This window comes from Mirounga angustirostris, unplaced genomic scaffold (genome assembly GCF_029215605.1).
Source record: "Mirounga angustirostris isolate CCGP_5_RB_7025 unplaced genomic scaffold, mMirAng1.0.hap1 SCAF_14, whole genome shotgun sequence".
NCBI classification, from domain to species: Eukaryota; Metazoa; Chordata; class Mammalia; order Carnivora; family Phocidae; genus Mirounga; species Mirounga angustirostris.
The window spans coordinates 36,900,711-36,925,228 of record NW_026991722.1 but is presented as its reverse complement, the minus strand read 5'-3'; the positions used below and the strand labels follow the sequence as shown (position 1 = coordinate 36,925,228).

The 24,518-nt window shown below is 43.5% G+C and overlaps 2 protein-coding genes across 3 annotated transcripts in view; one reads left to right on the top strand and one right to left on the bottom strand.

Annotated features, from left to right (window-relative positions):
• The window catches only part of LOC123852653 (zinc finger protein 397), a 93,330-nt gene that overhangs the window by 7,526 nt on the left and 61,286 nt on the right, over window positions 1–24,518 (top strand). Inside the window, exon 5 of the mRNA XM_064577756.1 lies at window positions 1,479–1,483. Within this exon, the coding sequence (XP_064433826.1) occupies window positions 1,479–1,483 (5 nt within the window). The remainder of the gene's footprint in view (window positions 1–1,478; window positions 1,484–24,518) is intronic.
• LOC123852655 (zinc finger and SCAN domain-containing protein 30) lies at window positions 4,987–24,497 on the bottom strand. Of its 2 annotated transcripts, none has more exons than XM_064577763.1 (6): window positions 24,389–24,497; window positions 22,040–22,203; window positions 21,789–21,949; window positions 16,530–16,595; window positions 7,991–8,499; window positions 4,987–5,124 (listed from the first exon to the last, which is right to left on the bottom strand). In XM_064577763.1, the coding sequence occupies exons 5-6, from the start codon at window positions 8,396–8,398 to the stop codon at window positions 5,095–5,097; spliced, it is 438 nt and encodes a 145-aa protein (XP_064433833.1). In that variant the 5' UTR covers window positions 8,399–8,499; window positions 16,530–16,595; window positions 21,789–21,949; window positions 22,040–22,203; window positions 24,389–24,497; the 3' UTR covers window positions 4,987–5,094. The 2 variants fall into 2 exon arrangements, with proteins under 2 accessions (XP_064433833.1, XP_064433834.1); XM_064577764.1 differs by lacking the exon at window positions 4,987–5,124 and adding an exon at window positions 7,705–7,740.

The window sequence follows — 24,518 nt, the reverse complement described above, 5'->3', positions numbered from 1 at the left end:
TGTGAAGAAAGGGATAGGATAACAAAGTAACATGGTAAGAGCTATTCATATTCAGCTCTTCTATTTCCCAAGATAAAGACTCAAGCTGAAAAAGGGTAGGACAGTTGTTAAGTAGGAATTGATACAACATATATTACAAAAGGGGAGATTCTTTATAGAGCGTTCTTAACATATCCATAAGAAACATACTAGGTACTTTGCTGAGGGCTTTGTATATATTTGTTGTTTCTCTGACAGCGCATATTTTGCAGATGAGGAAATGAAGGCTTAGGATCGTGGCTTAGTCAATATCATATAGCTAAAAAGTGGTCAGGCCAGACTTCGAACCAGGCAATAGGAAAACGAAACCCTTCTGTGGAGCCACTTCTCGATAGGGGAAGCCTATCGAGCCACTTTTCATCTCCCCATGAAAAAGTCCCAGTAGAAAAAATTGTACCTAAGTAAGCAAATCACAAAAGAACAAATGCCAATGGGTGACAGAGGGTCAGCCTTGCTAGAATTAAAAATGTGTATTAAAGTGAGAGTTGAGACAGTACTTTTTCCCCCCTCATAAAACGAAGATTCAGGGACATTGGGACTCCAATGCTGCTGGTGAGCTGTAAATAGGTCGGATCTCTGGCAATCAATACCAGAAGCCTTAAGCATTGCCTTTTGACTTTAAAATTCTACCTGGAAATGTATGCTTCAGAAAACATCATGAATGTATACAAAGTCTTAAAACGCTGTTAAAAAAGTGATGTTGATGTCAAAAGAAATGACAGCATACCTTAAGTAAAATAGAACATGTACAATATGACTCCATGTAAAAATATATTTATGCATTAAAAATCCTGGAAATAATGTGATCTCAGAGTGCTACACTGGCTATCTCTGGGTGATAAAATTATAGGTGATTTAATTTTTTCTTGTGATTTTTCTGTCTTCCAAACTTTCCTACAATAAATACTTGTAACCTTAGAGGAAAAAAGGGTAAAAGGAGTGAGCGCCCAGAATAGTCAAGAAATACTAAGAAAAGCACATGCTTTCTGTAGCATCTCTGTCCTTCCCAAGTCCTAGGTTATCTGACTTGTTAACTGACCCTCTGGCCCATGACTTCCTCATTGTTAAGTGACAGTGACAGACACAACCATCTCACACTAGTGTACAGAAAAGTCCTGCAAATTATCTCTGTGCAAATACAAGTTATTTGCATGAAGGATTTCTGTAGTTGAGGAAAACAATAACCTTGAAGTAGAGCCCTTTGTTCGTGTTAGTGCTTTTCCATGAATTCTGCAGCCATAAGCAAGTCCCCTTACAACTCCACCCTCAGCTTAAAGGAGCTGAAGTAGATGATGTTTTATAGTTAAAGCTTCAACGTTCTTTGTGTTTATGAAAGAGCAGGCACCAATATAAGGTAGATGTCAAAGGGGATTTTATTTTTTAATTTTTTAAAAAGATTTTACTTATTTGACAGAGAGCGAGGGAGGGAACACAAGCAGGGGGAGTGGGGGAGGGAGAAGCAGGCTTCCAGCCGAGCAGGGAGCCCGATGCGGGGCTTGATCGCAGGATCCTGGGATCATGACCTGAGCCAAAGGCAGACGCTTAACGACCGAACCACCTAGGTTCCCCTCAAAGGTGATTTTAAATAAGATGTGCAATTTAGGCAGGGTGCTTACTATCACTTTCCTACCTCTTGCCTTCTCCCTCCTCATTTCCATAGACTGCAATTAACTGTCCAGATGGAGATTGGAAATTTAAGCAAAGCTGACCTTGGTGTCTCCAAGCTCCCCTGTGAATTCCTTTGCTTCTCTTGCCCCATTAAGTGAATCCTCCAAGTAAGAGGGATTGCCAATTAGACTATTTCCCATGTACAAGAAACTGACCTGGAGAGCATTTCTGCAAAGAAGGGTGAGCCCTGTGGGCAGACCTTGCTTTCTGGTGGGTCAGAACCAGACATTGCTACTCAGTAACTTTATCATCTGCAGCTGTCTTCTTAGCTGGTGCAAATGATCACAAATCTAAAGGGTCTTAGGGTTTTTCTGCACATGTTTCCATTGAGGACCAGCTGAGAGAGGAGGGGAAGTCCAAGTCCATGGAGTCTCCGGGGGGGGGGGGGGTACACACAATGTGTATGTGTTTAAAGAGGCTATTTGTTCTTCCCATGATTTCTCAACCAGCTGCCCCTAAATTTTGTGACTTCACCTGGTGAACTGTAGCCCAAGGGACTAGCTATGTTTCCAGACACCTGAACCAGGAAATAAAAGCCAAGCACGCCCACTCCCTGATTTCTTGCCACAATTCCCTCCCGCTTTCTCCCAGCACACCTCCACTTGTGTTACTAGGCTCCCTATTCCTGAAAAATCATTTCAAAGCAAAGCTTAAGATTCAAATTTTATTATAATACATCTTGTATTACATTCTAATGCTAAACAGTTTAAGTAGATAGTCAAAGTATAAATGTTAAAATCAGTTACTAAAAATGATTTACCAAACATAATTTTTGCCAAAAAATACTAGCGTTGGGGAAAGAAAAAAATAATAGAACTGCAAAATATTAACAATGTTTTTGTGGGTGGTGGGATTGAGGGTGACTTGTACTTTCTCATTTTCTGTATTACCAACATTTACAATTAATTCACAACCTGGGAAAAAAAAACCCTATTGAATACAATTAAAAACATGAAATCATCCAATTGTCACCTAGAGGAAAAGGCAACTTCATCCATTTGAAGGGTCTCTCCAGAATTCCGACTGACCTCACTCAATGAAAATCCTCCAACCTATGGATACAGAGACTGCCCCCCCGCCACGCCCAACTTCACCTCCCCTATTACCCACAACAGCTTTGATCACCAACAGACAACCCACAACAGCTTTGATTCAAAAGAGACAGTATTCGGAAGGGAAATCAAACCTTCTCTTACATATGAATTGCCTTCAGCAATTAATGGTGGGTTAATTAAAACTGCCAAAATAAAAATTAGCAGAGAAGTAGAGTTTTGAGTAATCTAGGGGGTAATTCAATAAGTATTCATTGCCTTCAAGTAGCTTAGTATCTTTGAGCCTGATGATAAGGGGAGGAGACAGGAAATGAGGAATAGTGGATCCTGGGAAGGCAGACCTCCCACTCCTATGCTCCTGTCAGCTTCCCATTTCCTGAGCCCCAGGGTTATGGGACACCAACACTGTCCCTCTAGCCTCCAATATGTTTTCCTTCCTTGGTGTACCTACATGCTTTTTTCCTTACGATGCACCAAAGTCTACCATCACACTAATTGTCCTGAGTCCCTCAAGGTCTCTTAAGTAACTCTGGATCTGGGATAGGCTATCCAACTCACTGATTATAAACAGGAAGTGAGGAACCAACACAAGTCCTGGCTTCTGAACCAGAGTCTACAGGAACAAATTCCTGCTGGAGGAGTCCTGATGAAGAGACATCTGTAGGTCCTGTCTCCATGCCTTTGTATGTGCTATAACAATCTCTGTCTATAATGTTCTCTTCCCTCTTGCCTTGACCTGGCTTATACCCACCCTTTATCCCCCAAGAGATTTCATCACATCCAAGAAGCCTTTAGTGTCTCATAGACTAGGTTAGGTGGCCCTGCCACGTATTTTGACAGAATCCTAGATTATTCTACTTATCACACTTTACTGTAATTACCTGCTTAATAAATATATATGTATCCCATTAGCCCTTAACTCTGGGAGGGCAATGGCTATGTCTGCCCCTGATGACTGGCACATAGCAGGTGCACAATAAACAGACAGACCTCAATTGACCTCAGGAAGCTCAGGGCTGAGAAGAGAACTGGCAAGGGGGCAGAGTGAACTATAAATGGATCCAGAGCATAATTCAACATTTCACAACCTCATAATTGAACACTTCAGAGAACCAAGTAACTCTCAGCATATGCCTCCAACAGCCACATGCATGCTGTTCTTGCTGGACAGAGATCCTTGCCCTGGGAGGCACCACCTCGCAGTGCATCTTATAAGGCGTTCTTTCAGGATCTTTACCCCAAACCTGGCTTTACTGTGAAGGTGCCCATTCAACACATCAACAACCACCTTTCTGTGGATCTCCTTGTACAGCGAGTACTGACTTAGACTGGAAGGACAGAAACCCTGGTCTCGGGAAACCTCACTTTGGTGGGAATCTCACCACCGAAGTGAAACCCTGGTATTACACAATTGTACAATCCTTACCCAAGAGTTAAACTCTGGTGTGAGTTCTCTGGTGCTGCATAAGGCCTGACCTGTGCCTAAATGTTTTCCTACATTCGCTACACTCATAAGGCTTCTCCCCAGTGTGGATTCTCTGGTGCTGCGTGAGGGCTGAGCTCTGATTGAAGGATTTTCCACATTCGTTACACTCGTAAGGTTTTTCTCCAGTGTGAATTCTTTGATGTTCAATAAGGACAGAGCTTCTACCAAAAGCTTTACCACATTCAGTACACTCATAGCCTTTGTCTCCAGTGTGAATTTTCTTGTGCTGAATGAGGGCTGAGCTTCGGCTGAAGGCTTTCCCACATTCACCACATTCATAGGGTTTCTCTCCAGTGTGAATTCTCCGATGTCTAATGAGCTCTGAGCTGCCCCGGAAAGCTTTTCCACATTCACAACATTCATAGGGTTTTTCACCACTATGAATCCTCTGATGTCTAACAAGGTCCGAGCTCAAACTAAAAGCTTTGCCACACTCTTTACATGCATAAGGCCTCTCTCCAGTGTGAATTCTCTGATGTCTAATCAGCTTTGAGCTCTGGCAAAAGGCTTTCCCACAGTCCAAGCACTCATAGACCTTTCCTCCAACATGAACTCTCTGTCGTGTCAAGACATTTGAATTCACACTGAGATTCCTTTCACTCTTGTTACACTCAAAGACACACTCTTCAGTGGAGATTTTCTTGTTGAAGGTAGCCAGACTAAGATGTCTTTCCCGGGAAGGGAGTGGACTCATTTTGCTCCTTGCAGCAGTTCCTTTTGGCTTCTCAAAGTTGTCCAGACCTCCCAAAGCTTCTTCAACCATCTGTCCTGAAGGAGTTTCCCCAGGGAGTCTTCCTGGGGATATCATGGCTGCTGATGCTACACATTCCATAATTTCTTGCTTTGTTGTTAATACTTTGTCAGCCGCCAGCTTGCGATCTAAAAATGTGAATAGAAATACTGGTGTCATTCGATCCATGTTGGAAGGAAGGAATCTATTATAACAGGAATTGAGAGTAACCCCAATGAAATAGATATTCACCTATTAGGAGGAAAACTCTTAAGAACTAGTTTCCCAATCTCGAATTTAGAGAAGTGGCCTGGAGTGGTGAGAGGTGGCATCCTCAGAGAGTAACGGAGACGAAGCACTGGAGAGGAGAGATGGTGAGCAGGGAAAGACATCAGTTAGAGGAGATGGTGATAAATAGGAGGAGCAGTGAGAGACCAGGAAGCTAGGAGACAATCCTGGGTTAGAGGATTTTTGATAACGAGGGAAAGGAAAAGAGATGATAGGGAGTGTTCAGGAGAAAGAAAGAGGTCTAAGAAACCTGAATAAGTGGTGCTCCTAGAAAAGGAGAGCAGAATATATGACTAGGAAATGCTTTCAGAATTAGAATTGAGCAGAGGTACAGAAGCAGGAACTAGAATGCATTATGGCAATTGCAGGTTCTGGTAGGTTCTAAGTAGATCAAACAATTATAAGCAAATAGAATAAGATACACAGAGGGGCGCCTGGGTGGCTCAGTTGGTTAAGCGACTGCCTTCGGCTCAGGTCATGATCCTGGAGTCCCAGGATCGAGTTCCACATCAGGCTCCCTGCTCAGCAGGGAGTCTGCTTCTCCCTCTGACCCTCCTCCCTCTCATGCTCTCTGTCTCTCATTCTCTCTCTCGCAAATAAATAAAATCTTAAAAAAAAAAAAAAAAAAAAAAAGACACACAGAGCATAAGAAAAGGAATATTGTGGTTTCCTGACTCATTCTGGGATCAGGTGGAGTCTTATATGTTCACTATTTTATGTGCAAATGGTCAAAGGCAGATGGAAACAAGAGGCAGATGTGACCACCTGGAGCCAAACTTTGAGCTCTCACAACCAACCCCTCTAGTTTCTAGATTTTTAGTAACTCAGAAGGAGACTACTAGATGATGGCTGGGAAACCTGAATTATTTTGAGGGGGGAAATCTGAAAAACTGTTCATGTACTTTCATCCTCCCAGAAGTCCTCTAAACTTGAATGCATTTTACAGATCAAGAAATGAAGGCTCAGAGAGGCAACATTACCTATGTAAGGCCATAGACTTCATAATTGGAAGAGCCAGGATTCAAAGATGCCCAACATCAAGGCCTGCAGTTTTCCCCTAGGTCCCCTACCTGTTCAGGGACCTGTGTGGCCTAAATGCCTTTTAACTAGGGACGTGGCTTTAACCACACATTAACAAACATACTTTTAGCCTTGATGTTATGTGGATGATGCTGCACTGCCCATCCAGACCTGCTTTATGAATATGGTGCCTCCTTCCCTCAGCTGCTGTGAGTGTTGGCTCCTAAAGCCACAGCGGCCCCTCCTCTGGAGAGTTGCCCTGGCTGATGAGAACCATCTGGCCCAGGATGTTATTTACACCCTCACTGCCTCACCCCCCACCGCTTTAAGAAGGGACAACTCAGCAGTGCTCAAGGGGGCAGGGCAGGGGTTAAGAGATTAAGCCAACGCTAGGTTTTACCCAAGACCACATCACATCATGGCTTGATCTCTTCCCTTCCTGGGGTGTGAAATGCTCTACATTAATCCTTCAGAGGCAGGTCTAACCAAGACCCTAAGACTAAAAAGAAATGAGCACAATGAGATTTATCAGTTCACAACAGTAATGTGCCACTGGGAGGGAATAAAAACATATGGATGACAACACGCAAGAGTTGCGAAATGAATCTATCATATATTTTAAATTAATCAGATCCTCATTAGAGGTGGGTTTTTTTGATCCCTGTACTTCAAATGAATGTGGAGAAACTGAAGATGTCCAGAGAAATGTGCTAAGATGACCAGAGAGATGGGACGCAGATGGAATCAGAGGCAGTGAGATGCTTAGTCCAAGAAGATGTGGTACTCTTACAGATTTGTCTTCCTTGGATGCTCTGCCTCAGCCCTAAAGATTCCCTACACGTGTTATTCCTGTATTCTTTAGTGTTGTTTCTTTCTTTACCACTTAGTAATCAACCCCATTATAGTCAATAATTCTTAATATTGAACTTCCCTGTTCAAGTTACTATGCAGTTTCTGTTACTGATACATTATTCATCTCCATCTTAGGGACTGCCTTGCCAGTGGACCATAATATTAAAAAAAAACCCAACAACAGTATATTGGTCTTTGAATATTATGGGTATTAGAGAATTTTATTAAAGACCTTAATCCTTAACCCAAAGTTAGAAATTATATTGGAATTTCAGATTCTAGGCATAGCCAATGGAAGGATATTTCAAGGCAAGAAGGGGGCCTTTCCACTCTGCTTAATGACAGCCACAAGTGACCGTCATTAAGAAAATGTGCTATGCCACAGCTGATAGCCCTACCATCATACTCAACCCCGAATGGGCTGCAACTCCTCACCTCTCTCATGGGAAGTCTGGGACTCCTGAGTCTCACTCTTGCCCTGATTCTCCAAGGGCTGGAGCTGTATACTCAGAGCCTTCAGTGCTCCTATGGATGTCATTTCCTTCCAGATCATTCCTTGGCCATGAGCTGTGTCCTAGGAGTAATCAAGTACCAGCACTATGATTCTGAGGATACAGAAGAAAAAAAACCCTAGAACAACGGGGCAAGACAGCTAGAGCCAGAAACTCATTCAGATGATTAGGTAGAAAACAACAGGCCTAAAAGCCCTAATGCCTTGATCCCAGTGGACAAATAATAACCCAAAAGACAAAAATTTTATAACTCTCTGATAGCTGCGACGTCAAGGTGACTCATAATGGCTTCCCCATTAACTTATAATTGGTAAAACAAGCAAACACATCACCTACTTCTTACCTGTTTCCTTGGCTCATCAAGCTCTTTCTCCAGCTCTTCCAACAGGGTCACGGCTTCCTCTCCGTTCTCAGGCTGGTGCTCTCGCACCCAGGCCTGCAGCTCCTCAGGCAGGATGCTCAGAAACTGCTCCAGCACCAGCAGCTCCAGGATCTGCTCCTTGGAGTTCACCTCTGGCCTCAGCCACTGATGGCAAAGCTCCCGGAGCCGGCTCAGGGCCTCCCGGGGCCCCTCGGAATCAGAGCAGCCAAACCGCCTGAAACGCTGGCGGAAGGTCTCTGGGCTGCAGGGGTCTCCCTGAAGGCCAAGGTCCCGCCCCCAAACATAATTCTCTTCTTCAACCTTCACAATTATAAGTCCTTCTTGTTCTTCTGGAGCATGGTAGGCCAGGCCTGCAGCTTTTCCTGACATTCTGGGCAGAGACTGTCCGAAAATGCTGCCCCAGTTGAGTCAGGGAGGGAATGAAGTCTGTCTAAGAGATTCCTTCTGAATTCTGATTCTTCAGGGGACTCCTGAGATGGACAATGCTAATGTTACACAGGGGAAAAATGTGCTTAGAACAAAAAGGCAGGTTTTCAAAGACCAATTGCCAGAGACTGTAGCACTGTAAAGAAAAGTGACTAAAAGGGAACTTCCATATAAACAATATATTAATAGATGATTCAGGATTTTTTCAAGATAGGAAATAGAAAATTTAAGAATCACAAAAATCAACTCAACCTTTAGAAATAATATTAGGGTCGGGGCACCTGGGTGGCTCAGTCGTTAAGCGTCTGCCTTCGGCTCAGGTCGTGATCCCAGGGTCCTGGGATCAAGCCCCACATCGGGCTCCCTGCTCAGCGGGAAGACTGCTTCTCCCTCTCACACTCCCCCTGCTTGTGTTCCCTCTCTCACTGTCTCTCGCTCTGTCAAATAAATAAATAAAATCTTTAAAAAAAAAAAAAGAAAGAATATTAAGGTCAACATCAGGGATAATAAATAGTGCTTCTGGATCATGGAAAGCAGGAAAGACACTATATAGTATGTTATTACTTCTCAGAATAATAATCACATTTTAGTGAGTACCTACTAGATGCCAACAGTAGCTGGATATTTATAATTTCCCTAATAATTCCAAAGGACAATCATAATTATACCTATTTCCAAATGAGGCTACTGAGATGTGTAAGTTGACCAAAGATACACAGCCTGTAAGCAGCAGAACCAGACTCTGCAACAAGAGTATTGAGCTCTATAATGTCATGGGGTCTCCCTCAAAGGGAATTTGCGCTTAATAAACACCTACTATGAATGAAACCAGAGAGGGAGACAAACCATAAAAGACTCTTAATCTCAGGAAACAAATTGAGGGTTGCTGGAGTGGAGGGGGGTCGGAGAGATAGGGTGGCTGGGTGATGGACATTGGGGAGGGTATGTGCTATGGTGAGCACTGTGAATTGTCTAAGACTGATGAATCACAGACCTGTACCCCTGAAACAAATAATACATTTTATGTTAATTAAAAAAACACCTACTATGGGCCGAGCACTTTACAAATACTATTTTATTGGGGCTTGACAATAATACTATGAGGTAAGTATTATCATCCCCATTTTACTGATGAGGAAATGGAGATTTTTAAAAGTTAATTTACCAGGGCGCCTGGGTGGCTCAGTTGTTAAGCATCTGCCTTCAGCTCAGGTCATGATCCCAGGCTCCTGGGATCGAGCCCCGCATTGGGCTCCCTGCTCAGCAGGAAGCCTTCTTCTCCCTCTCCCTCTGCCACTCCCCCTGCTTGTGTTCCCTCTCTAGCTGTGTCTCTCTGTCAAATAAATAAATAAAATCTTTTTAAAAAATAAAATAAAAAAATAAAAGTTATTTTACCCATGGCCCCAACCTGGTAAATAGCAAACTCAAGACATGAACCTAGGGTTGCCCAATTCTAAAGCACTTGTTTTTTATTACAGAATGGGTTAACCAAGGACCATCTTGGTTGATACTACATATTTTAAATGATGGTGAAAATGTTAGGAAAGTGTCATGGAGAATGGCCAAAGTGAATGTACAAAGAATTCTTGACTTTAAGTCACAGGTTCTTTTTTTTTTTTTTTAAAGATTTTATTTATTTATTTGAGAGAGAGAGAATGAGAAAGAGCACATGAGAGGGGGGAGGGTCAGAGGGAGAAGCAGACTCCCTGCCGAGCAGGGAGCCCGATACGGGACTCGATCCTGGGACTCAAGGATCATGACCTGAGCCGAAGGCAGTCGCTTAGCCAACTGAGCCACCCAGGCGCCCTAAGTCACAGGTTCTAAGACAGTACCAAGAAAAGAGGAATGAATTCCTTCACCCATTATTTCAAAAAATACTTGAGCTATATGCTAGGCAGTTTACTGAACAGGATTCTCAGGATTAAATGCTCTGTCCTCAAAGACTCCCTACAATGGGAAAGTAACAGGTAAACCGGCAAAGGCAGTGTGATAAACCCAAGGATAGAGGGAAGCAAGCAAGGTAGCACAGAGAAGGACAACTAAGACCAGGGAGAGCTGCCTGCCAGGGGGAGCCATGTCAGCAGAGTCTGATAAGAATGAGCCAGGTGAAGGGGCGCCTGGGTGGCTCAGCCGTTAAACATCTGCCTTCAGCTCAGGTCATGATCTCAGGATCCTGGGATCGATCCCCGCATCAGGCTCCCTGCTCCACGGGAGGCCTGCTTCTCCCTCTCCCACTCCCCCTGCTTGTATTCCCTCTCTCGCTGTGTCTCTCTCTGTCAAATAAATAAAATCTTTAAAAAGAATGAGCCAGGTGAAGATGCCAAGTCAGGTCATTCAGGCAAAGACAACAGTGGGTAGGAGACTATGTGGCCCATCGGGGGAGCTGCAGGTGGGTTAGGGAGGCCAGACTAGTGGTTGTCACCTCTGCCTCAGAATCAGCCATGGAGCATGGACCCCACAATAGACTTCCTGAGTCAGAATCTCTGTGGGGGGAGACTTCAGTAAGTGCCCCAAATGCTTCTGATATGAAGCCATGTTTAAAAACAAAACAACAGAAACAGGCCAGAGCCTGCGGCATAGTTCAGGAATAGTGAGAAAGGAGGCACTTACAGAGGGATAGTAGGCCAAGGGTCTGAAAGATTGTACTGCAGAGTTTGGATTTGAGCCCCATAGCCACAGGAATGGCTGGACGGTCTGTCTGCCCACTCAGGAAGGGGTCTGTGGCAACCATTTGGGCGAGGAGGGCCTGAGCTATGGGAGCCAAAGATCAAGATGGGAGATCTGACAGGACTTAGGGACACACTGGATAAGGATTTGGAAGAGGAGTCAAGGACAGGTTTTTGCCCGGTGCTGGTGACTGAAAGGATGGTGGAATCATTTCCTGAGTGATTTATGATAAAGTTAGATCTGAGCTATTTACAAAGCAGCATTTCCTAAACTGTGTTTTTGCCATACACCCCTAAACACTGAGAAACTTGGGGAAATTTTCCTCTTAATTTTTTAGTATTTGAAAAATAATGAATAAATTTCTTTAGTTCTTATTTATGATAATTGGCATTTAAGAAATCCCATAACAAAACATCATTGGATCTATGCATTACTGTGTATATAGCATTTACCAAGCATCACACGGATCACGCATCACATAGGTATGTGTGCTTTACTTAGTGATCACTGGTCTATGTCATGGATCTTGCCCTTTAATTTCAATATGTTTGTGATACTAAATTTTTATTATAAATATCATGCCTCACCAACTTATCTTCCATGGGTATGTGGCTGAAGGGAAGTGTTTCATCATAAAGCATTGTCTCTCTTCCTTCTTCCATCTCCTTCACAGGCCCACCCTCTTCTACATCAGAGTTCCATAGGTTAGCCCTTAAGTCTGGCACTGTCTTCGCTGTCTTCCAGGCCTCTCTACTCTGGACCTCTCATCTGAGCACCAGCCCTTTTTACCCACTGTTCCTTATCCCCATAACGCCTCTTGAATTTCTCAAAAGGACCTCAAACAGCACATCCATGACCAACTGATGATTCTTCCCACTCCAATTCTGCTCCTCTCCCAGTGGTCCCCTCTCGGGAAGGAGGAACATCCATCTGGCTGCACTTCTAGAAACCTGGAAGCATCCCTAACACCTCCTTTCTGTATTTAATGCAAATTAAGTCCTATTGATTTTATTGCCTGTCTCCAGAATCTGCCCCTCCCCATCTCTGCCACCACCATCTTCATCCCAGTAACCGTCCTGTCACACTATACACTAACAGTCTGCTCATACTGTAACCAGAGAGACCTTTTCAAATTGCAAATCTGACCCTGTTCCTCTGACCAGTTTTTTTTTTTAAAGATTTTATTTATTTGACAGAGAAAGACACAGCGAGAGAAGGAACACAAGCAGGGGGAGCGGCAGAGGGAGAGGGAGAAGCAGGCTTTCCCGCTGAGCAGGGAGCCCAATACGGGGCTCGATCCCAGGAGCCTGGGGTGATGACCTGAGCCAAAGGTAGACGCTTAACAACTGAGCCACCCAGGCGCCCCCTCTGACCAGTTTTTAAAAAGCAAATGCAGGGGAAAAAAAATCAAAAGTCCTTAGCTAATCTCTTTGGTCGTACTTATCTCGTTTTACAGATGCCTGAGCTGCGCCCCAGCCTGAGTCAGAAACTCAGTTTTATATTTGTAAAACATTCTGCAAGTGATTCTGATGTGCAGGCAGGGTTGGGTCGGTCAAGGAGTCGTAAGAGAATTATGTTCCTTTCTCTCAGAGCACCGCTCTCATTGTCAGTTTATATACTTTGGTGGAACTATTGGGTTAATACCTATCTTCTCCATGATTCAACTGTAAGATACATCAACATTTTTGCTCACCATTTTCTATCACCCAATCCAATGCACAGCACAGAGTAGGTGCCATATATACATGAATGAATACCACTATAGTGGCGGCGGGGGTGGGGGTGGGGAAGAGTTTCAAAGAGGCAGTGGTCAACACTATCAAATGCCTAATAAGGACTGAAAGATGTTTCCATGGCACTTCTCATACAGCAGAAAGATGACTTAGCTCACAGGAGGAACACCAGCTTTGGAGTCAAGTGCCCCAACAGTTTGGAATCATAGTGCAGCTTCTTACTATCTTAATAGCTGTGTGACAGTAGTCACCGACCAAACCCAAGATTCCATTTCCTCTCCTAAAAATGGAGTTAATAACACTTTCATTGCACTGTTATTAAAGGAATTGGAAGTAATAAGACATCTGGAGTAGTGCTTAGTATGTTAAGCATATCTTTTTATCCTGGTGTTTTGACATCTGGGCCTTGCTTACACTGGAGGGACTGTCCTTCCCAGGGCTAGCAGATTCCTAGAGATAATAAACTCACCTACAAGTGTGCTTTTCAAATGCAAACTACCCAACCCAGAGCCCACACCGCACCACCTCCTGCCCCGGACTTTCACATCCAGGGCCACCATTCCCCTGCCCTAATCACCCAGGGCCAGATGCCAGAAAATTAGGGACAAGACAGAGAGCTTATCTGTGCCTCAGAGCCCACTGAAACTATTTAAACTAGCCAATCCTAAGCCTGTTGACCCTGCCTCACCCAGTCCTTCCCACAGAAACCCGATAAAGACTCCTGCCCACTTTCCCCTCACCTGGCCTCCTGACTGATCCTGTGATTTTGCCATGTGAACACGTGGGGCATGGCATGCCTGCTCCTCTTGGAAACTATGAATAACAAACTTCTTTTTTTTTTTTTTTTTTAAGATTTTATTTATTTATTTGCGAGAGAGAATGAGAGACAGAGAGCATGAGAGGGAGGAGGGTCAGAGGGAGAAGCAGACTCCCCGCTGAGCAGGGAGCCCGATGCGGGACTCGATCCCGGGACTCCAGGACCATGACCTGAGCCGAAGGCAGTCGCTTAACCGACTGAGCCACCCAGGCGCCCAACAAACTTCTTTTGAATGGCGATCATCTCCTATCTGTTGGCCTCATCAAATCTAACTAATAATAAAACTCGTATTTTAAAACACTTGGCCCAGAACAGGTTCTCAATGCATGGTAGATAATGGTGCAAGGGAAAGGCAAATTCCACATCACAAGGCATGGATTATAGAATAGGCTTTATTGGGGAAACTTACAGCTAGGGATCAGTAACATGAGCACAGGTCCTGCGATTCCTCCATTATCCCACAAAAGGGAATTCTGGAGAGAAGTGCTGCTGTTTCAGGGAAGAGCTCCATCTACCTTCTTAGAGCATAAATGTGAGAAAGCAGCCTTGTCAGTGGGGGCCATAGGTCGACTGCTTGGGACCAGAATTGTGTTTGCAAGTGTCAGTGTTTAGAGTTGTCTAGGGAACCCATGGTGGGGGGGGGGGGGCGCTGGAAGAACTGAGCTTAGATATGGCCCTGCCCTCTGGGAGGTGAGAGCCTGGTCCCAGCTAGCTCTTAGTCCAAGCAACCCAAGAACCTCCGGGGGCACTTTTGGACAAAACTGCTTCCTTCAGTATAGCTGTTATTATAATGTATCTGCATTGTTTGCTTACTTAATTGTAACAGAAAGCTCTAATTGAGCTTTTATTGTACAATGAGCATGGTCTACCTGTTCATTTCATCTTCGCAGCACTTTATGGTCTAGGTTCTACTGTTTTACTGAACAGAAACTGAGAAGTTACATAATTTGTCTCAGGTCCCATGGTTTGGAAGTGATGTAGTCTGGACTGTTTTCAAACAAAATGGTCTGACTCCAGAGTCCATGCTCTTAGATAAGTACTCTGCTGAAATGCCTTCCCCACCAAACCAATGGCCCTTTCGAGGTCCTGTGTTTTTCCACGCATTTCCTTAACGATATTTATAGAATGCCTGCTTTATGCAGGCACTGAGCAAAGAGTTATAAACAAGACAGTGTCCTTGCCATTACATAACTTAAAATTTTAGTAGGGAGGCAGAGGTTAAACAGAAAGGCCACAGAATTACCTTAGTCTTGATAAGAACTACAAAGGGGAAAGTAGAAAGGGCTACGAGGGTCGAACCTAGACCGGGGAAGTCAAGACGAACAGCTGAGACGTGACTCAAGAGCGAGCTCTGGCCGCATAAGAAGTGGGAGGAAAGGTCGCCTCAGTTTATCGCCGACTCCTCAGCCTGCGGCCTGGCACACAGGAGGCGCCCGGTAAGCGCTTGCGAAGTCAAAGGACGCTAGGGCGGTGGATGAGCAGGCAAACAGACAGATGCAGGAAGAAATGGACCGACTGCCGGACGGAAGCGTCGAGGAGGGGCGGCCCCCTAGTACAGCCGCAGGCTCTGCCTGTGGCAGGGACAGGCTGAGACAAAGCGGCGGGGAGGGCTGAGGCCCGACGGGGGCGGTTTGGGAAGCACCGGGGCCGCGCTGCCGGATCGCCTCACTCACCCTTCGCTCGGCTGGCTGCCGCACCGACCCCAGGGAGGGAGCAGAACGGCCTCCGGCCGAGCGCGCCGGAAGTGCGGGCGGGCGCGCCCCTCTAGGAAGCCCGGAGGACTGCAGCTCTGTGGCCGGCGCGGGGCGCAGGGGCTTGGGAGGAGGGGTGCGAAGCTGGGGGCAGTGTGTCTCCGGGTGGGACTTGGTGGGGACAGCCCCGATTCAAAATGGTTGACAGGCGACGAAAGGAGGAAAAAAGAAATATATAGAGAGCGCGCGTCTGGTGTAACCCCAAGGAGATAAAAATAGAACTCTCCCTCTGTAAATTTGGGGAAGAGGAGGACAAGACCACATTCGTACGCCACAACACGCTGTCTTTAGTGACAGTTCTAGAAGCTAACGGGAGGAGTGCGTGGAGGTTGAGGGAAGGGCCCAGCCCAGGCTCGGCGAGAGTGCAAGGCGAAGGATCGACCCTGCCGTCGTGGGCAAGGGCAAGGAGGGCCGAAACCGAGCGGGAAAGACTCAGAATAATTTTCTCTCGTAGAAGGAGCTACTCAAGCTGAGTCTTGCCCAACGACTAAAATGATGACTTAGAGGAGTGGCCTGAGGGAGAGCACAGCAATGGGAAGTTCAGGGCATGCTGAGGAATTAGCCCAGCATCTTCGTTGGCTGGAACCTAGGCTGAGGGATGCGGTGGGGTCAGGTTTGGAGTTTCAAACGCCAGGATCGGGGAATTAGAAATGCCTTTAGTAATCAGTGCAGGCCATTTACATGTGACATGGCAAGAACTGTACTTCGGGGCGGTGTCCGACATACTGTGTAGAGTGGATTAAAGGGCAAAACAGATAAGGAAAAGAGAACAGACGTTTAGAAACGTGAACTTAGCAGGATTTGGTCATATCTGAAAATATGATTGAAGATGGAGAAGGGCATGACATCACCAAGGGAGATCTTATGGAAAATAAACAGGAAATTATAAAATACCAATGTTTGTGGGTGGGAAGAGCAAGAACAGATAGAGAAGAGAAGCTTCTTGGAGGAGGAAAGCCCAGATGGTTCAAACATCATAAAAGTCAAGAGTGTATCAGGAGAGAGAACAGGTGACCAGCAGATGGGGCAGAGAACTGGAAAAGGCAAGAGCTAAGGTGATGCTGGAATTAAGGGGAGGGGTAGACGAAGAGCTTGAGAGATGTTACCTGTGGAATGTACTTGTAAGATAAGACACTTAAAACAGGTGATAATTCCTTCTGAGAAATGCGATCCTGCAAGAAGAAAAAAGAAAGAACACTTGGTTGGACTAGGCAACAGGATTGAAAGGTGTTAGCTTTTTTAAAGATACTAGACACCTAATTATATTTGTAGGAAAAAAAGGTAAAATGTGAGTAGGAAGAAAAACTGAAGATAGAAGGAAAGAGGAATACATAGCTGATGGGGAGAGAATGAGACCAGATAGGCAGGTGGAGTTGTCTCAGAAAATAAAATGAAGCATTATAATAAAAAACGGTGCATTTTGGTCTGTGTTTTGATGCTGTGAATGCAGAACAGCCAAATAGTATTGGTTAGCAATGCTGATTTTACAAGTAAATAAATGCACATACTATTTTTTGAATTTTCACAAACTGAACATACTCATGTTACTAGCACCCAGATGAAGAAACAACATTATCCCTCTTCAGAAGTCCCCTTTGTGCTCCCTTAAGTCACCACCCTCCTCTAGCCCTGAAAGATAGCCACTACACTGAACTTTGAACATGATAGGTTGGTCTTGCCTCTTTTTGTACTGTATATAAATGGAATTCAATATGTACTCTTTTAAGTCAGGCTGAATTCAACATCGTGAAATCTGTTCATACAATGTACATTTTCATTTCTTTTTTTTTTTAAGATTTTATTTATTTGACAGAGAGAGAGAGTGAGAGCAGGAACACAAGCAGGGGGAGTCGGAGAGGGAGAAGAAGGCTTCCTGCGGAGCAGGGAGCCCTATGCGGGGCTCGATTCCAGGACCCTGGGATCATGACCTGAGCTGAAGGCAGACACTTAATGACTGAGCCACCCAGGCACCCCTACATTTTCATTTCTAATAATGTTACATTGTATGATTATACCAATATTCATTCATTCTATTATTGATAAACATTATTGAAAGATATTTGAATCTCTAACCACATTCATTTATTTTTGGATATTAAACCAACTTACTAGGATAAATCCTACTGAGTCGTGGTATGTAATCCTTTTTTATATATCAAGTTAATTTTTTAAAATATTTTATTTATTGGGCGCCTGCGTGGCTCAGTTGGTTAAGCAACTGCCTCCAACTCAGGTCATGATCCTGGAGTCCCAGGATCGAGTCCCACATCAGGCTCCCTGCTCAGTGGGGAGTCTGCTTCTTCCTCTAACCCTCCCCCCTCTCATGCTCTCTCTCTCTCATTCTCTCTCTCAAATAAATAAATAAAATCTTTAAAAAATATTTTTTATTTATTTATTTGAGATAGAGAGAGCCTGTGCACAAGCAGTGGGGAGGGGCAAAGGGAGAAGGAGAAGCCAGCTTGCTCCCAGGACCCTGAGATCCTGACCTGAGCCAAAAGCAGACGCTTAACCGACTGAGCCACCCAGGCGCCCCTATATTAATGAAGTTAATTTGCTAATATTTTATTGAGGACTTTTGTGTCTGTATTGTTAGAGATATTGGTCTGTAGCTTTCTTTTCCTGTGATGTCTTTGTCTGTTTTTTTTTTTTTTTTTAAGATTTTATTTATTCATTTGAGACAGAGAGATACAGAGGGAGAGAGAGAGAGAGAGCATGAGCAGGAGAGAGGCAGAGGGAGAGGGAGAAGCAGGCTCCCAGCTGAGCCAGGAGCCAGATGTGGGGCTCGATCCCAGGACTCTGGGATCATGACCTGAGCCGAAGGCAGACGCTCAGCCATCTGAGCCACCTTGTCTGCTTTGGTATCAAAGTAATTACTGGCCCTTCTATTTTCTGGGAGAGATTGTGAAAGACTGGTATTCTTTAACTGTTCGAAAGAATTTACTAGTGAAGCCATCTGGGCCTGTGCTTTTCTTTGTTAGAAAATTTTTAGTTACTAATTCAACTTCTTTACTTTTCACACATTTATTCACATTTTCTATTTTTTTTCAGTCCCTTTTTTTTTAAAGATTTTATTTATTTATTTATTTATTTATTTATTTATTTATTTATTTATCAGGGATAGAGAGAGAGCACGAGCAGGGGGAGCGGCAGGTAGAGGGAGAAGCAGGCTCCCCACTGAGCAAGGAGCCCAAGGCAGGACTGGATCCCAGGACCCTGGGATCATGACCTGAGCCGGAGGCAGATAGTTAACCAACTGAGCCACCCAGGCATCCCTCAGTCACTTTTAGTAATTTGTATATTTCAAGTAATTTGTCTATGACACTTATGTTGTATAATATGTTGGCATGAAGTTATTCATAGGATTCCCTTATATTCTTTTAAATTATTATAGCGTTGGTAGTGATGTCCCCTCTTCTCTGCTTTTGTTAATCTCTCTCTTTTTTTCTTGGTCAGCCTATTAAAGGTTTGTCAATTTTTGTTCATATTTTCAAAGAACAAAATTTTGGTTTCATTGATATTTCTTTATTGTTTACCTGTTTTCTATTTCATTCATTACTATTCTAATCATTATTACTCCTTTCCTTCTGCTTTTTTGTTGTTAAGTTTGCTGCCCATTTTCAGGCTTCTTAAGGTGGAAACTTAGGTTATTGATAAGAGATTTTCTTCTTAGATAGACATTTTGAAGCTATAAAATTTCCTCTAAGCACTGCTTTGGTTGCATCCCATAAAATTGTGTATGTTGCATTTCGTTTTCATTCAGTTTAAAATATTTTCTAATTTCCTTTGTGATTTCTTCTTTGAACCCAAAGTTATTTAGATATGGTCTGTTTAACTTCCAAATATTTGTAGAGTTCCCAAATTATTACTCTGTGGCTCAGTATGTCCCTTGGGCCAATGGAAGCTCCATCAGCCCCTCTCAGCTAAGGTGGCCCTGGTCTCTCAGCCCTTAAGTGGACCCGCCTACTGGGCTCCCCATTTTCTGCATGCAGAACCCTAGAAATCTGGCAAGCTTCCTTCATTTTGTCCCATTTTGTCCTGCCTCTGTCCAATTCAGTCCAAGCTGGTAGTGTTTCTGGTGATACAACAACCATGTTGGTTGTCTGTGGATATCAAGGGGATCCACACAATTATATGCAGGGGTTCTTCTCAGATCCTTCCTGGATCACCCATTTCTACTTCTGGTTTCTGCTGAGCAGTTGGTTGGATGCATGAATCACACACCCAATCTCTTCACCAAAAGGTTGTCCAGCTACATTCATGGCCTTGTCTCCAGAGCAAGGATAGGCTGAGAAATTTTCCAAATTATCAAGTACTGATTCCTTTCGCTTAATAGTTCCTCCCTCAATCTCTTTCCTCCATATTTTACTACAATCTCTTTCCTCCATATTTTACTACAGTCAGCAAGGAAAAACCAGGCCACATTTTTCAAACTTCGCTTGGAAAGCTCCTCAGCTAAATATCCAACTTCATCACTTACAAATTCTTTTTCCACCCAATAGCAGAACATGATTCAGCCAAGTTTCTGCTACTTTACAAGTATCGCCTTTTCTCCAGCTTCCAATAATGTTTTCTTCATTTCTGTCTGATACCTCACCAGTATATTTAATGCTCATTATTCCTAGCAAAATTCTGTTCATGACAATATATGTATTCTTTAAGATGACAGAAAAGGTTTCTACTGTCCTTTTTGCTTCCTTCCAAGCCCTTGCCAGAGTCAACTTTAACATCCATATTTCTACCAACAATCTCTTCAAGGCAACCTAGGTATTTTCTATCATGAGCCTCAAAACCCTTCCAAATTCTAGTCATTACTCAACTCCAAAGCCACATCAGCACTTTTAGGTATTTGTTAAAGTAGCACCTCACTTCTGGTACCACAGAGTGGCTTAATACAACAGAAATGTATTCTCTCACAGTTTGGAGGTTACAAATCCAAAATCAAGGTGCTGGCAGAACCGTGCTTTCTGAAGGCTCTGAGGTTCATGCCTGTCTCCTAACTTCCGGTAATTGCTGGCAATCCTTGGTGTTCTTTGCCTTGGAGATGCATCACTTTAATGACTGCCTCCACATTCATATGGTGTCCTCTCCTCTCTGTGAGTCTCCTTTGTGTCTGAATTGACCTCTTCTTATAAAGACACCAGTTGTTGGGTTAGGGCCCATCTTAATCCAGCATGATCTCATTATAACTTGATCACATCTGCAAAGATCCTATTTCCAAATAAAGTCACATTCACAGGTACCACAGGTTAGGACTTGAACATATCTTTTGGGAGGAACACAGTTCAACCCACAACAATGTGTTAAGTACAGACCAAGAGTTGTTTAAACTGCTGTGACTTGGTTTTGAAGTTGAAGACTTTTCAAAATGATGCCAATGACCTCACTGACTGAAAATAAAAGAAATGATCTGATTTGAATTCAACTCTAGAGGTCTTGGAGAATTCTGGTGTTTGGGATACAAGCCTATTCATCTCTGTCAAAGTGAACCTTAGGAAATGATAATATTGGCCATTATTTTGCCTTCTGAATCTCAGTTTTCAGCACTTGTTCTGTTTTGTTTTGCTTTGTTTTAAGATTTTATTTATTTATTTATTTGAGAAAGAATAAGCATGAGCTAGAGAGAGAGAGAGAGAGAGAACACAAGCGGGGAGGAGGGGCAGAGGGAGAGGCAGACTCCCTGCTGAGCAGATCCCAGGATCATGACCTAAGATGAAGGCAGCAGCTTAATGGACTGAGCCACCCAGGAGCCCCAGCACTTGTTCTGTTTTTAAAAAGTCACAGTCAATTGGACATGCATATTAATATATCAAAGATGTTGGATTGTCCATAATTTAGATGTACCATTCAAAATCAAACAGCAGCAGCCTACGTGTTAATATTTCTTTGATCAAAAAGGAATGTTAAATTTTTCATTTGGCTTCACAATTTGGATTTATTTCCCTTTTTCACCTGGACCTGGGGATTGATTTTTAGATTGAAATTCATTCTTTGTGAAGACTGATTATATAGTCTAACTATCAAGGGAAATTAATTTCTAATACAATATAATACATGATAAGCAATACAGGATAAGCAGTCGGTCTTTATGTCCAACTTTCTGAGGAAGAGGTCTGTAGTTTTTATCATATTCTCAAAGTAGTTATATTACCCAAAAAAGATTAAGAACCACTGCTGTAGAATCTATGCCTAAATCAGACATATGTTAGTTTGGCCTAGTTTCCCCCAAAAGGAAATGGAATAGGAAATGGAAATCAGGTAGAATATTGGTGGGTGACCTATCAGTTTCATTCTTGAGACTCTCATATCATTTCCCATGCCTGTATTATCACTCCTGATCTCTCTGGAGACCTTTGAATTCCTTTTACCTTACTGAGAGGAACTTCTCCAGTGTCAGCTGGTGTGAGCCACAGTTCGGTCTAGGGTTGTTTTGGTCGACTGATCAAACTGTTAGATTCCAAGCTGGCTTCTCAGGCTCAGAATGCAATATCTTTGGTAAGACTCCACAAAGCAACAAATCTAGCACAATCTGAAAAAAAGTTTGATTTCCTTGGTGAAATACTCAGAAAATCTATATTCACATCATCACTTCCAGGTAAAAAGTTAACAAAACCCTCACCTTTGGGGCACCTGGGTGGCTCAGTCGTTAAGCATCTGCCTTCAGCTCAGGTCCTGATCCCAGGGTCCTGGGATCGAGCCCCGCATCGGGCTCCCTGCTCCGCGGGAAGCCTGCTTCCTCTCCCGCTCCCCCTGCTTGTGTTCCCTCTCTCGCTGTGTCTCTCTCTGTCAAATAAATAAATAAAATCTTTAAAAAAAAAAAAAAAAACCTTCACCTTTGTATGTAAGTATTAACCTTTGATTAAATTTCTCATTCTCTTTTACTGAACACCTGTTTAAAGTAGTATATTGGGGTGCCTGGGTGGCTCAGTTTGTTAAGCAGCTGCCTTCGGCTCAGGTCATGATCCCAGGGTCCTGGGATCGAGTCCCACATCCGGCTCCCTGCTCAGCGGGGGGTCTGCTTCCCCCTCTGCCCTCTTCCCTCTCGTGCTCTCTGTCTCTCATTCTCTCTCTCTCTCTCTCAAATAAATAAATAAAATCTTAAAAAATATATATATATATATATATATGGAGACAAATGAAAATGAAAACACAACAGCCCCCAAATCTTTGGGATGCAGCACAAGCTGTTCTAAGAGGGAGGTTTATAGCAATACAGGCCTACTTCAAGAAGCAAGAATCTCAGATAAACCAACTTACACCTAAAGGAACTAGAAAAATAACAAAACTCAAAACCAGTAGAAGGAAGGAAATTAATAAAGACAAGATCAGAAATAAACAAAATAGAAACTAAACAGTTTGCTTGCCAGTACATTCCTCATGTGGCTAAAAGATCAGGATGAGAAGAAGGACCTGAAATTTGGGGCAGCAGGGTGCACATTGGAATAGGAAAGGATATTGTTATGTCCTTGGAAATTTCTTAGGAAGTACAGGGGGAGTTAGAAGAATAATTGAGACATATGAGATGTTGGGAAGAGGTACAGGTTTAAAAAAGTGGTGATTGGCTGAAATGATGGTTGAGGTAGAAGTAGAGGGCTTTCTGTCCCAGCCCAAGACCCTCTTATGATGTATGAAATCTTAGGGATGTATGAGTGAGACTCTGATATTCCTGTAAAGAACTTGTTTGGGTCCAGCCTCCCAAGAATGGGGTGCAGATACTTTAGAACAAAAACAAAAACAAAACAGCTTCACTGTGATACAAGAGACATTCAATAATAAGCAAATATTTAGAGTATATAATTTAATAAGTTTTGTCATATGTATATAGTTGTGAAACCATCACCACAATCAAAATAATGAACGTATCAGCAAACTCAGAAGTTTTCTTCTACCCTTTGTATCTCCTCCCTCTCTTCTCACAGCTCCCAACCACTGTTCTGCTTTGTGTTACTGTAGATTAGTTTGCATGTTTCAGAGAATTATTTAAATAGAATCATACAGAATGCACTCTTTTTTTGGTCAGACTTTTTTCACTAAGTATTATTATTTTGAGATTTATCTGTATCACTGTTGCTGAATAATATTCCATTAGCTATATATGTATCACAATTTGTTTATCCACTCATGAGTTGATGGGAATTTGGGTTATTTCCAGTTTTTTACTATTACAAATAAAGCTGCTATGAACATTGTTGTCTAAGACTTTATACGGACATGTACTTTTTTCTCTTTCATGGTAGTTGTATGTTTAACATTTTGAGAAACTGCTACACTGTTAGAGTGGCTGAAACATTTTGCATCCCCACCGGCAATGTATGAGAATGCCATAGTTGATATACTATTTTTTTTTTAAGATTTTATTTATTTATTTGACACAGAGAGAGTGAGAGAGAGCACAAGCAGGGGAAGCGGCAGGCAGGCAGAGGGAGAGGGAGAAGCAGGCTCCCCGCTGAGCAAGGAGCCCGATGCGGGGCTCGATCCCAGGACCCTGGGATCATGACCTTGCTTAACCAACTGAGCCACCCAGGCGCCCTATATATATATTTTTTAATTTCCTCTTAAGCAAGCTGTTGAGAAACAGATCCCCTGTGGCCTTCCTTGATGGCAAAGTACATCAAAATCCAGCTTCCCAGCAACTCAGGAATTAATTGCCGAGGATTATTTATTTGTAGGGCATTGTAGGGCAACGGTTCTCAAAGTGTGGTCCCAGAACCAACAGCAGCAGTACCTGTGAACCTGAGCTCCCCCCCAGACCTACTGAGTGGTAAATTCTAGGGGTGGGGCCCCCCAAAAAGTATTTTAACAAGGCGCCCAGGTGATTTGGAGGCACAACACTGTTCTGGGAAAAAAACCAGAGAGGACAAGGAAGAAAGTTAGAACGGAAGCACACCAGCGAATATGAAGAGGAGGGGAGTGGGGATTTAAAGGGAGAGAGATAATAAAGAACTCATTACGTAGTCAGAAAACCTACCCTGCCCCAAAGAGCTTTCCCGAAAGATGTTTCGACATTCACGTCAAGAACCGGCAAATAGGGCAGCAGGGGACCTGTCGCTGGCTGACCAGGTCGCTCGCTACAGCTGGGCTGGGACAGCTAGGCGGAG